The sequence below is a fragment of the Eublepharis macularius genome, chromosome 1 (genome assembly GCF_028583425.1).
Source record: "Eublepharis macularius isolate TG4126 chromosome 1, MPM_Emac_v1.0, whole genome shotgun sequence".
NCBI classification, from domain to species: domain Eukaryota; kingdom Metazoa; phylum Chordata; class Lepidosauria; order Squamata; family Eublepharidae; genus Eublepharis; species Eublepharis macularius.
In genome coordinates, this window is record NC_072790.1 from 54,430,649 (window position 1) to 54,443,533 (window position 12,885).

Here is a 12,885-nt window from a genome sequence, read left to right on the forward strand (position 1 = left end):
CTACAGTGGATTATTGATTTGACTTATTTAGATTTATCTTACAATTTGGCTGTTCTGCGATATTCTTATTACTTGTATGTTGGAGTCTCACGTTCAGATCCTTTCCCAGCCACTGAAGATCATTTTGTGGTGCTGGGCAAGTCACAGTCTCCTGGCCTAAACTGACCTCAGGTGGAGGCTGCAGCAATGAATAAAATATGCTGGTAATACCAGTGCAGATACTAAATACAGTCATTATTTTTAGAGTACGCAGTATATGTCCACCCTATATTCACAATATAATCCTGGAATTTTGTTCTGAAAACAAAGTCTGGATAACGGTTATCAATTCTAAAATCAGTCATATTACATCCCCCCCCCCCCCGCTTTGCTATTCATAGTAACGGCTAGAATTACTAATCCGTTTAAGTTTTTACTCAGAGAACTTGTCTCTGGAACTTGTATTTTCTTCTTTCCCTAATGACAGTGGCCTTTTATCACCTTTATCAAAGGCAGACTTTTGTGTAGTGACCTGCTTGTTCCTTGTAGCTCTCACCAGGCTTTTGATCTCACACCTTGTCCAGCCTTTGTGGCCGTATTGCTCAGTGAGCGTAAAAATGTTACTAAATGAGGGCAGTAATCATTTTGCCATTTAATCTGCAGGCGCAGAAATGTAGTGTGAATGATACAAGGCACCGGAGATTTCAGTCTTAAGATATGCATGTTCTCATGCTAACTGCACACTTTTTGTGCAGTTCAACATATTTTAATTATGTTTCCGATGACAGTGTGAAAGAGCTTAAAATCATGCTATGTTAATCTTTTGTGTTTTTTCCCCTGCTCCCACCCTTATCTGATAGTTCTGACTTTTCATCCCATCTCCTCTTAAGAACTAGATTGTTACCTAGGATTCTCTTCCCTACCCACTACTTAGTTACCTAGTTTTTCTTTGAAAACATATCCTTTCTGAGGTGTTTTCTGAAAGTTTTGAATTTGGAAACAGACTCAGGTCTGGAAAGTTTGGGAGCTGATAAGCTAGGGGCTTTTTAGGTTGATTTATTTGAATTTTATGCCCAAGGAATTGAAATGGAACATTAAAGGTATAGATTTTTTTTAAAAGAAGTTCTTTGCAGAAGAGTTGATTTATTGCCCCACATGCAAACTAAAGAGGATCCTGCAATGCCAGAGAGAAAGAGAGAGACTTTAAAAGTGTGCCTGCATTACCACCATTAAGGTAACTAATGGTATCCTTGGCGAGAGACCGTTGTAATTTCCCATATTAACTGAAATGGACGTACAAGATGCTGCACTGGAAAAGCACTCTCAGTTGCATTGCATTATCCACTGAATATTTAGGATGTAGAAATGTGGGTTAAATCTATGCTAATTGCGGGCTCCGTGTTTTGCTAACTTGAAGCCTCTCGTTTTGCATGTGCATTGTGTTGTTGGAATAAAGCTCAGTAGAATTATTTAAATATTTTTTTTAAACAGCAGATGTGCTGTGCTTATAGTTGCAAAAATACCGATTCACTGTATAGCAGAATCTCTTCTCTTCTTCCCCCCGCCCTCCTGTGATCTGTTGACATGATCCTCTGTTCTTTAGCTTCAGACAGTAAAGTCATGACATGTGCGGCTGTTTGGAGGATGCCGAAGGAATTGGAATCAGGCAGTCATGAATCCCCTGATGATTCATCAAGCAACGCTCAAACCCTGGAGCTACTCTGTCACCTTGACAACACAGCCCATGGCAATATGGCCGGGTAGGATTCTGCATATTTTATACTCCTGTTAAAAAAAAAAGTCGAAGGGTAGACATGCTGCTCAGTGCAGGTTTTATATTCAAATTTTGACATTGTGCATTTAAATAAATCCTCTTTAAAAATTATACATATCGAGTTTTCCTTTTTTACCCTCTTAAATACCACATAACTTAAGGGATGAAACATATTACTGCTGTTATCACCTATTGGTGCAGAGCTCCTTATATTTCTGCTGTGCCTTTCTTCTCTGCATATATATGGTTATGTATATATTTTCTATGCCACGCCAACTATTACTACCTTGAATAGCTCGCTCACTGTATGTTACTGAGAAATCTTGTTTTGATGTTTGTTCTCCAGGCGTGTGTTTTGTTTATATCTAAGGAATGTTTCCTGTTTGAAGTTGTGGTTTATTGTATGTTTTGTAGTAACAAAGTAGATGCTTTCCCACACAATTAATAATGAGACATAGCAGAGCTTTGTCAAGTTTTTCCACATTTCCCTTTATTTAATGAAGATTCACATTTGCTCAAAGTGTTGATTCCAAAGGTCTTAATAAGGTACATACTGGTAGAACTATTTTTCTTTAGTGTTTGTGCACTAGTGAAAGCAAGGATGGGATGAACAGGTTAACTAGCTTCTGTCTTGCGCAGTTTACTTACTGTTTCTTAGAGTCCCCATGTTCTACTGGTAAAGTCAATAAGGTGCATGCTCATTGCAATCAAGTTTAAAGTTAAGGCATCATTAAATTGTGTAAGAGGGCATCATTTCCCATAGGACCGCAAAAATAAAAAGTGTCACCCAGTCCACTATTTTATAAGCATCATAGCAACCAGAAAAGACTGGATGTTTTACCAGTGAGCCATAGTCTTCCTTCTGCCCTTCTTTGCTCTTTAAAAAGTGACATACCACTCTTTACATAATCATCTAAAAAGTGGCTTTGTCTGACATTGGAACCCGTCATCTGCTTCTTTTCAACGTAGATATTGGTAGTCATGGGGCCGTTGGATGCCTTGCTCCGATGTCTGTATGGTAGGGAACAGACACAAAACATGAAGAGAGCAGGATTGACGTATCTTTTACAGCACAAAAAACCCTCTAACTATTATGAGATGGAAAAGGAGACTGTAATTTAATGATGATATTGTATCACGGCAGTAGATGTAGAGATCAGACAATACGCCATGTATTTATGGAATGTTGGATGTTAGGTACATTAAAATAAATGAGTGATTTGGAGCTAAAAATCATACTTTCAGGTAAAGCATTTTTGTTTTAAAAGCCAAAAGTAAGACTTGAAATGGAATGTTAGAGTGGGCTTTTACTGTATAGGTTTAAGATTATTTAGGTAGCTTCTGGTTGTCATGTGATTTTTCTTGAGGCTGGTAGGAAGAAATGGTATAGAGTCTCCTTATTTATATATCTTGCCCATGCATTGATCTCCTCCCTTCCACTGGCCCTGAAGTATTTTATCAAGCCAGGTTCTCTGTCTTGACTTGTAATATAGAAGAAAATTGCTAGCTCTTCAGCTGAAGCCATCAACTGAACACTCATGAAGCTGCCTTACATTGAATCAGATGCCTGGTCCATCAAGTTCTGTATTCTCTACTGAGCCTGGCAGCGGTTCTCCAGGGTGTCAGGTAGTGGCCTTTGATAGGAGAAGTAATGGCTCATTGGTAGAGTATATGTAAAAGGTCCCAGGTTCAATCCCTGGCCTTTCCATATGAAAGGATCAGGTAGGAGATAACACAGAAGACCTCTACCTAAAATGGTAAAGAACCACTGCTACTTTGTGGACCGTGATAGACCAAGGGTCACCGTGATAGACCAAGGGTCTGATTTGGTGTAAGACAGCTTCATGTGGTCACATCACCTACTTCCTGGTCCTATTAACTGGAGATGCTGGGGATTGACTGTAGGACCTTTTGCATGCAAAGCAAAAGTTCTTCCGCTGAGCCACAGTCCATCCCCAAAGACTGTTCTCTGTACCACCACACACGCGCACTCTAACTCTCCAAACCAGGCAAGTGTAGTGTGTCTACTGATCAACTCCTTGATTCTGAATAATATATATCGTTTTTCTATGTTTTGAAATATTTTTGTAATCATTTGATGAAACTGATGACAATGTAAAGTCTACTTTATTCCAGGATATAAATGGCTGGGTCAAGTTTGAAGACAGTCTCAAGAATTTTGGCATAATTTGTGAGATTTTATTCTTCCTGCCCTCAGCATTAAAAACAAAAACAAACAAACTAGTGTTCCAAGTTACAAATTGTTTGATGTTCTCCTGAACAATTGTTTGATGTTCTCCTGAACTGCTGTCCATCCAGCATGCAGAAATGGTGCTGAAGGTTAAATATTCAGCTGGCAATAAGCTATTCGTTTGGTTCTGTGAGCAGTGGTCCTATTGATGAAGAATAGAATTGAGATACTGTGCTCTGAAGTGCTTGAGTACCTTAAAGTATGAATATACTTGAAATGTATTGGACTACAACATTCATGCTTCTGTCTAATAAACTGTTTTATAGCACCTTTTTAGACACTCACCTCCATGTTGGCTTGATCCATGAGATAAGTTGAAACATATACAAAACATAGTACTTGAAGGTAATGTTTATGATGTTAGTAGCTTAAGAGTTCACCTTCTTGGTAGACGATCCATAAATGTGCAAGTGATGAGAGTTGTGGATAAGAGGGAGACCAATTCTGCACCAAGAAAAGTTGAACTCTGCAAACAATATTATTTATTTATTTATTTATTTATTTATTTGATTTTTAGCCCGCCCTCCCCGCAAACAGGCTCAGGGTGGGGTATAATAAAGCATTTAAATGAGCATTTAAAATATATAATAAGCATTTAAAATATATAAACATATATAAATAAGATTTAAAATACAAAAAACATAAATACATAAATAGCTAAAACAGCATATCAGATGGCGGCCCCTCTCCAATTTCTCCAATCTGAACATAAACTCTGAAAATGATGTGAGCTGCCCTGAACCCATTTGTGGGGAGGGCGGGATAAAAGTCAAATTAAATAAATAAATGAAAAATAAAGAAAATGTTCACATTGATCATTGATCCTGGCCCGGAGATTACAGCTGGTACAAAATGCAGTGGCGCATCTTATTACGAGAGTGCCAAATAAGGCACATATAACACTGATCTTATGCGAGCTGCATTGGTTGCCAGTGGAGTACCAGATCAGATTCAAGGTTCTGGTATTGACCTATAAGGCCCTGTGCGGACTGGGACCAGCATATCTACGGGACCGTCTCTCCCCATATATTCCTCGGAGGACACTCTGATCAGGGGATAAACAGCTGTTGGTGGTCCCTGGCCCCAAGGAGGCCCACTGAGCCTCGAGTAGAGCCAGGGCCTTTTCAGTCCTGGCTCCCACCTGGTGGAATGCTCTGTCTGCTGAGATCAGGGCCCGGCAAGACTTGCTATCCTTCCACCGGGCCTATAAGACAGAGTTGTTCCGCCAGGAATATGGCTGAGGCTGGGCCTCTGCCAGCCTGAAAAAAGGGGTGTATAAAATCTTAACCCTCCCTGCGAAGGCTGTCCACCATCCTGTTTTAAATGTGTATTAATACACTGCTGTTTTAATGATGTTTTAATGCAGATGATTTTTTTTTTGTATTTTAATATGTTATCCGCCCTGAGCCCGCTTGCGGGGAGGGCGGAATAGAAATGTGAAATAAATAAAATAAATTGTTTTTGCTAGACATGGTAAGGGCCATTCTATCTGCCCAGCCTACCTTTTGGTTTTTGAGGTTCTACCGGACACAGTCCACAGAATTTTTTAAAAAGCCCTCCCATTTTGGATTCCATTTTGAATCCTTTGACATGAAAGAAGGAATAAAATCCTCATTCCATATGATCTATAGAGAGATCCAATTGATTCTCATTTCATCTTTATACTTTTAAAAGTGGAAGGTGAATATGCAAAGTGACAATTACAGTTAACAAAAATTATCCCTTTGCCTCCAATTTTGGGAAGCAGTGTGTCTGCCCAAATTAGTGGTGCTAGCTGAATGAAGCCTTGTACAAGATTAGCAATAGCAGATTTTCAGCATGAATGTCAAGATTCAATTCAGGTGTGACGTTAAACTATAACATTTGTGGTAGATGAATACAACATTATTGGGTAAATGTAATATAGATCGAGAACAAAAATTTTGCTTGATAAGTGGAATTCTGCTCAGGTGCCACATTATTATTTTCCCAACCCTTCCTCGAAGATTCCGTGGACACCATCCCATGCAACTTTGCCTTGCCAATTTTAGTCAGGTTTTTATCCACCGTTACCTGGGTTGAGACATAAATTTAGTGAATGTTAGTAACTTCTCTAGATTAAGAATCCACTTGCAACCATAATTCTCAAGTCAGTTTTATTGCCAAAAATTAGAAGAATGCATATTTAGAAATGGTACTAATCCCATTTAAAGAAAACAATCTAGGTTTCAAAGCTGTATCTAAAGAGGGAGGGTTTGACTCTTTTAGCTTCCAATTAGGCATACTGATTAGGTACTTTAATTTAAATACATAGTGCCATACTGGCTGAAGGACAGACACTTCCCAGTAGAACAAAATTCAAGTTCTGTAGCGCCATAAAAATCCATTTTCTAGGAATATAAGCTTCTGTGATTCAAATCTGATTTCTTCATCAGATCTGACAAAATGAGTTTGATTCATGAAAGCTTATACCCCTGGAAAATTTTGTTTGTCTTTAAGATGCTACTGGACTTGAGTTTTGTTCTAGTACTACAGACTAACATGGCTACCCCTCTGGCTGCCTGTCAGTTACCGAGCTCTATTCAAGGTTTTGGCTTTCACATACAGAGCTCTTCATGACATTGGCCCTTCATGTCTATGAGAGTGCCTCTCTCTCTAGGCTCTTCCATGGCAGCTTTGCTCATCTGAACAGGGCCTTCTGCATGTGCCCCCTTGCAAATGGGCAAAATCAACAGCTGCCAGTATACACACATTTTCTGTAGTGGTCCCGATCTTATGGAACGGCTTGCCTAAAGAGGTCAGGAAAGTTCTCACTCTCCTGATTTTCCACAAACTGCAAAACCAAATTATTCAGGAGGGCTTTCTTACACTGGTAATAGGACCATGCTGTAAGGAAATAGTACAAAGAGATCCTTTGATAAAGAGATGGGGATTGCAGATTATACTATTTGTGCAGAGTCTGTTACTGTTGTGTAATATGGCATGTCAGCTTGCCTATGTTTTCTTCAACCTTTTTTCAACCTGTTTCAGACTTCTGCTTGTTTCCAAATTTCTGCAATTGATGTCTTATTGCATTGTTTTTGAATGCCCCAGGTGCTGATCTTATTGACTTGCGCTTTGTAATCTGCCTTGAGTCTCGGTTAGAAAGGTGACTATAAATAATGTAAATAAAAAAAATATCTGTATATGACACTTGAAGGAAATTATGGAAGAAATCAAATGTGTAGAACCCACAGCAGCATAGATACAGATGGATTCATTATTGCTGTCTAGGGATGCGCACTTTGGGTATCCAATTCCGGTAAAATACCTGAATTGGGCCTGATTCGGAAAGCTTCGGTATTTCCAAATCGGGGCTAGCATGCTGTTTAAAGTTTAATGGGCTCTTTCGCAAGTGGCAGGGCCCTTTAAACTTTTCCATTCCCCTTGCCTCCCCACCCCCACTTACCTGGCATCAGCTGGAGTAGGAGGCCCTCCCGCCTCCCCGCTGGCCTCTGGCGGCAGCAGCAGCCCTCTCTGCCGGCCGGCGGTGGCTATGCAGTGGCAGGGGAGGCCTTCTCTGCCAGCCAGCTGCACAGCAGGGGAGGCCTTCTCCGCCGGCCAGCCGCACTGGCGGCGGCTGCTCGGCAGCGGCAGGGGAGGCCAGCTGGCCAGGGCAGTGTTCACAGCTGCCCTGGCCAGTGGAGTGGGGGTGGGGGTGGGAGTTTTACGGTTTGGTGGGCCTCCCCCCCTCCCCCTCCCCCTCACTTCAGTATGCTCCAAATCTTTACGGAGCATACCGAAGTGACTTAGAAACCCGAATCCGAAGCGGCATGCTGCTTTGGATTTCGGGGTTTTTCCCAAAACATTTTCCCGCTTCGGGTAAACCCACAGCAGGAAACCCAAATATTTTTCAGGTGCATACTTCTGTTGCTGTCTGTTGAAACTTTCTAGCCCTCTCATGATTTAGACAGTATTGTGGACGTAACGTCTGATAAGCATGCAGGTTTTGCTGGTATTTCACTTATTTTGATCACTAACACATTTGTCCACACACACACACCTTTATTTCATCCATACATATTCTGCACGTTGGTTTCTTTCAGTTTGTGGCTTTACACTGTGATTGGTTGTTTCGTCTTTGTTTTCTTGCTACTTCTAAACAGCATTCTTTCTTTGAATTCTTTGCCAGTTTCTCTTCATGCCAAGTTTAAAGGTCTATCTTACCTTCAGAACTTGGCATAAGATGACTGCATCGGACTAATTTAACTCTGCATTCCCCTTTTACTCTTTCCTCTCCCCTTCATCTATCATCTTCATCCTGTTCTGCACTAAGCTTTTTGGTTTCTTTCATGGCAGTACATCACACAGACCCTTCCTTCCTGTTTTTCTTCTGAGTTTTGTTCTCTCTTGACCCTATTTTACAGTAAAATGTCTCTGATTTCTTACCTTGGTGATCTAAAACCACTCATGATCCAAAACGGAGCAGTTGCTTCTTACATTTCTGCAAAGATTTGAAGAATAATCAAAGCATCTTTTTAGCTAACTGGCTTGCTTCCGACACTTAATACCATAATCAAATAGATACCCATTTGATCTCAGTAGAGAGAGGGCAGAGAGAGCTTCCAGCAAAATCCATACTCCAGTGCCCTGTGCTGGAACCTTGATTCAGTACATTGTCAGGAGGAACAGAAGGAGTCCATTGTGTGTTATATATTTCCCTTGTGATTATGGATTTTTCTCCAGAATGTAAAACTGTTATGGTCAGATACTTGAGGCCCGTCTACATATTCAGAAAAAAGTGTGATAGAGCTCTCCTGGGGTCTGTAGTGTTTAACGCTGAAGATCAAAGATTACATGAGTGAAGATTCTGTGTTCTGAGAAATACAATTCCTGCTTTGTCTCTCCTATGCTAATTTTCTTCATGCAAGATATTTCTCTGTGGTCAACTCTGCCAAGTAGTTTCTTTTCAGGTTTCCAGTGAGAGCAAGACCAGCCACGTGCACATCAGATTAGATTTACAAATAAAACTTGTTTATTAAGCACAATAACACCCTACAGTGTACCAGAAGTAATCAAGTACGTAAAAGCCTACAAAACATGTTATGTTGCCCCCTCCCCAAATGAAGGATACCAACTGAAGCTACAGGTGGCTGGCTAGTCGCTTTAGAAGTGGAGAGTGTGCCTGGTCTTCTCAGAGATGGTAAGGGTGTGGGGAGGGGCAGGATGGCAAGGAAGAAAATGACCCCCATGGTCCTACTGAGCTGTGCTCCTGCAGTGATCAAGCGTGAAAAGCATGAAAGTGTAAAAAGAAGCTGTATGTTTCTCTGATGGCTTCTTTCTCCCTGGATTGGCCATTGCCCAGATGGTCCAGTGTGCAAGTCAAAAGTTCAGTTGCACAAACTCCCTGCAGTTCTCTCTTCCATGTAGTCTCTTCTGACCACATCTTGTCTAAGATGAGCATACATTCACATGTGTATGGGAAGCAAAACCTTAAGCATAATGCATTGATTCCTAACTATTCCTTTCCCATCTTCCTCCAAATATACTTGCATGTTGCTTTGAGCAGCAATTCCTTTTCTAATCATTACTTCGTACATGCTGTCTCCCCCCCCCCCCCGCCCCTTTTTGCAGTCATTCATGTAAGAGCCACTCATGGTCTCCTTGTTTAAGTAAAATTCAGTTCAGCGAAATCAACTTAGGCATAGTTTCAGTAGGGGAGGAAAAATAAGGGGTTCTTCTAAAAACTCGATGAAAAAGGTGAATTGGAAGGAAGATGGCATCTTGTAGATGGAAAGGGCATCAACATGGTTGTTTGAGGGAAGAGAATTATAGTGCAGTCCTGAGCAGAGTCAAACCCTTCTAAGACCATTGACCACACTGTTAGAGATGTAAAAGTTTCAAAAAAATTGGAAGCCGTTATGAGTGGGAGAAGAATGGAAATCTGGATAAAATTAAAATAGATGCAAGTACTTAACACCTTTATTTTATTGCTTTAACAACATAAAATGTTTCAGATCTTGCCCTATACAATTTAGCATTTTCATGAAATTTAGAAATATAAATGGCTTAGCATTCTACAAACAAAATTCTAAGTATACCCAATACTATAGCCAGAGCTGCAAAATTGTCTGCCTTATGCCACCTTAGTATATATGTCTTCGTTTTTGCTATCTGGGTTGGAAATGGCTGCTGGGGAGAGGAGGTGAAAGCAGGGGAAATGCACAGTCCTTGTGAAGCAGATTTGCTGATTCAATCCAGTATTTCCACCAGGAGCTGGAGAGGACGGACTATATTTTCACATTGTTAAGGGAAAATCGACATGACTAGGTGACAGGGGAGTGAATAGTCAAAGAATGCTGCGGGCTACGTGAGAGCCCCACCCCCCCATGGAAACACTGAACAAGGTTAGATTAGTAGGAAGAGAGTCCAATCACAGCAATCGCAGAAATCTAGGGCATGAAAGGGCATCAAACAGAAGAGAGTGATCAGCTATAGCAAAGGCACCTTGAGAGGTCACGAAGGATAGCAGTGATAGGATCAGTGGGTTCATGGAGGGCAGTTTAGGTGAAGTGTGAGGGACGGGACCAGATGGTCGAGTGTCAAGAAAAGGTGGAGGAGAAAGAAGGTCAGGACAGCAGCTGCAAATGTTTTTAAATGTTTAAAACGCTCCACAGTTATAGCAACCATCTTATTTTTTATACTAAAGGAGAGGGTAGAAGCTAATTTTCAGGGTTTTTTGTGGGTGGGTGGGGCTCCCAGTTAAATCCTGGCTGTGTTGTGATTCACTGTCTAGACCTGGGCAACATTGCACTTTGCATTGGAGCAGAGAGTCTAAAATGCTCTTCTGGTCTCCTTCAAGGAAAGACACATATATTATGTGGATCATGAACAAGAAAGAAGCTTTATTCTCCCCTCGACAGTAAAACAATACTCAACATGGGTATGGCATTAAAAGCTTTTGGTTCTGCTGTTGCCAAACATTTTCCTTTATCCATCTATCTGTTCATGTAGCACACTGGTACTCACTCCAGAGTATTCATTTACTATCAGCCAGAAAAGCCATATGACTACTGCATGGCCATTGCAGCACCCTGCCAAATATGCCCAGTAACGGGTCATTTCGTAGAAAAAGAGCTGCAGGAACTCATTAGCATAACTCATTAGCATATGCCACATCCCCTGCCATCACCGGAAGTGTGTCGTTGGCATAACTGATTTGCATATGCCACACCCCCTGACCTCACCTATCCTGGCTGTTTTGGACCCAATCCTGGCCATTCAGGGCTGAAATTGGGCCCAAAATGGCAAAAAGGGGCTGAAAATGGCTGAAAAGGGGCCCAAAATGGTCAGAATTGGGCTGCTGCTGAGCAGGAGAGTGATCCACCACCCGTAAGAGGCCCGATCCTGGCCATTTTGGGACCAATCCTGGCTGTTTTAGGCCCAATCCTGGCCATTTGGGGCCCAATCGAGGCCAAAATGGGCCCCAAAAGGCCAAAAATCAGGTGGGCAGGGCCACCTGACATGTGACCTCTTTGGAGAACTACCGGCGCGTTCCCCCTCAAAATGAGCCCTGTCCAGTAATATAAGAGATAACTATTCATATTAAATATATACCATAATCTTTTAAATTACCTGAGCATGTCTGAGTGTGTAGGGTTGTGTCTCCCCATCACCGCTGGCCCTTGTCTATCTGGAGTGAGGGGAAGGGCTTCCCTCTCTGCCTTCTTGCATTCTCCTCAGCGTGGTGCATGACAGCTCAGGCAAAAGAGTGCCAAGGCTCCCAAAGAAGGGCAAGCTGGCTGCAGGGAAAGAGGAGGGAAGTCAGCACCACCCCACTGCAGCCAGTTTATTGTTTTCCTGGATGTCTGCAATGGGGTGGCTTTACTTTCTCTTCGCTGCAGCAAGAGTGCTGGGATGAGAGCATGGGTGGGGGGAGTGTTGGAAGGTGCGGGCCTTTTACTTCCCTCCCTGACTCAAGCCCCTTGGCTCAGACAGGCTCACAGCTCACCCATCCTTCAGTCTCTCTAGCGTTTCAAGATGGGGACCACCTGCCAACCACAAGCTTTGTGGGGCAATGGCTCTACCTACTTGCCTGGAACATGGCATGGGTAATTACCAGTTCAGGTCTGTGGAAGGAAGGTGGTTAAAAATGACCAAAGTATACAGTACGTTAACCTTTTGAGTAAAAATGAGAATTTCACTTTTAAAGACATTTTTCAAAGGGTTGGTTGTTTTGCCAAACTGATGCAAAGTTGTTTTTTTTAAAAATGGACGTCATATTAAGGAGCCTTGTGAATATATAGAACTTTCATTATAACATTAAACAATTGAACACACAGAGGGAGGGGCTACTACTTACCTTGAAAACAACATTCTTATGCCTAGCAGTAAGCTGTGATGGGTATGTTACAGGCATTGGTCTCGACAATTAGTCTACTGTAATTTGCAATTTGGGGCAATGGTACGGTAAGTAAATTATTTTATATATTAAAAAAAAACCCATAACCTTCACTTTTGCCATAAATCTTGAAAGATTGCTACAGTTGCATCTATAAAATAATGAACTATGAGATCCAATAAAATAAATTATCAGTAAAATAAAATGTCCATTATGTAAGGACAGACTAAATACTCCTGGATCTTTTTATACTTATTTCTAATTTGCCCCCTTTTGTTAGGTTTGTAGCACCTTTTTTTCTAGCTCAGAGATTATTTGAAAATGCAATGTTTTCCTTTTAAAAACTTTAAGGTCAGTGCTGCTGCCCTCCCCTTCACAGGTCTTAAGCCAAAGTCTGTGAAATGAGAACCCAAGGGAACAACTTTGAAAATCCTTCTGTGACATCATTACATCAAATAATTGAACAGAAACTGTATTGTTCCATTTTATCTTACTAATGTATACATGGACCTTCTGCAGTGC

At 41.3% G+C, this 12,885-nt stretch overlaps 1 protein-coding gene across 1 annotated transcript in view; it reads left to right on the forward strand.

The window, feature by feature from the left end:
* Positions 1-12,885, forward strand: part of EIPR1 (EARP complex and GARP complex interacting protein 1) — an 81,921-nt gene that overhangs the window by 37,590 nt on the left and 31,446 nt on the right. Inside the window, exon 4 of the mRNA XM_054992090.1 lies at positions 1,583-1,739. Coding sequence (XP_054848065.1) covers positions 1,583-1,739 — 157 coding nt within the window. The remainder of the gene's footprint in view (positions 1-1,582; positions 1,740-12,885) is intronic.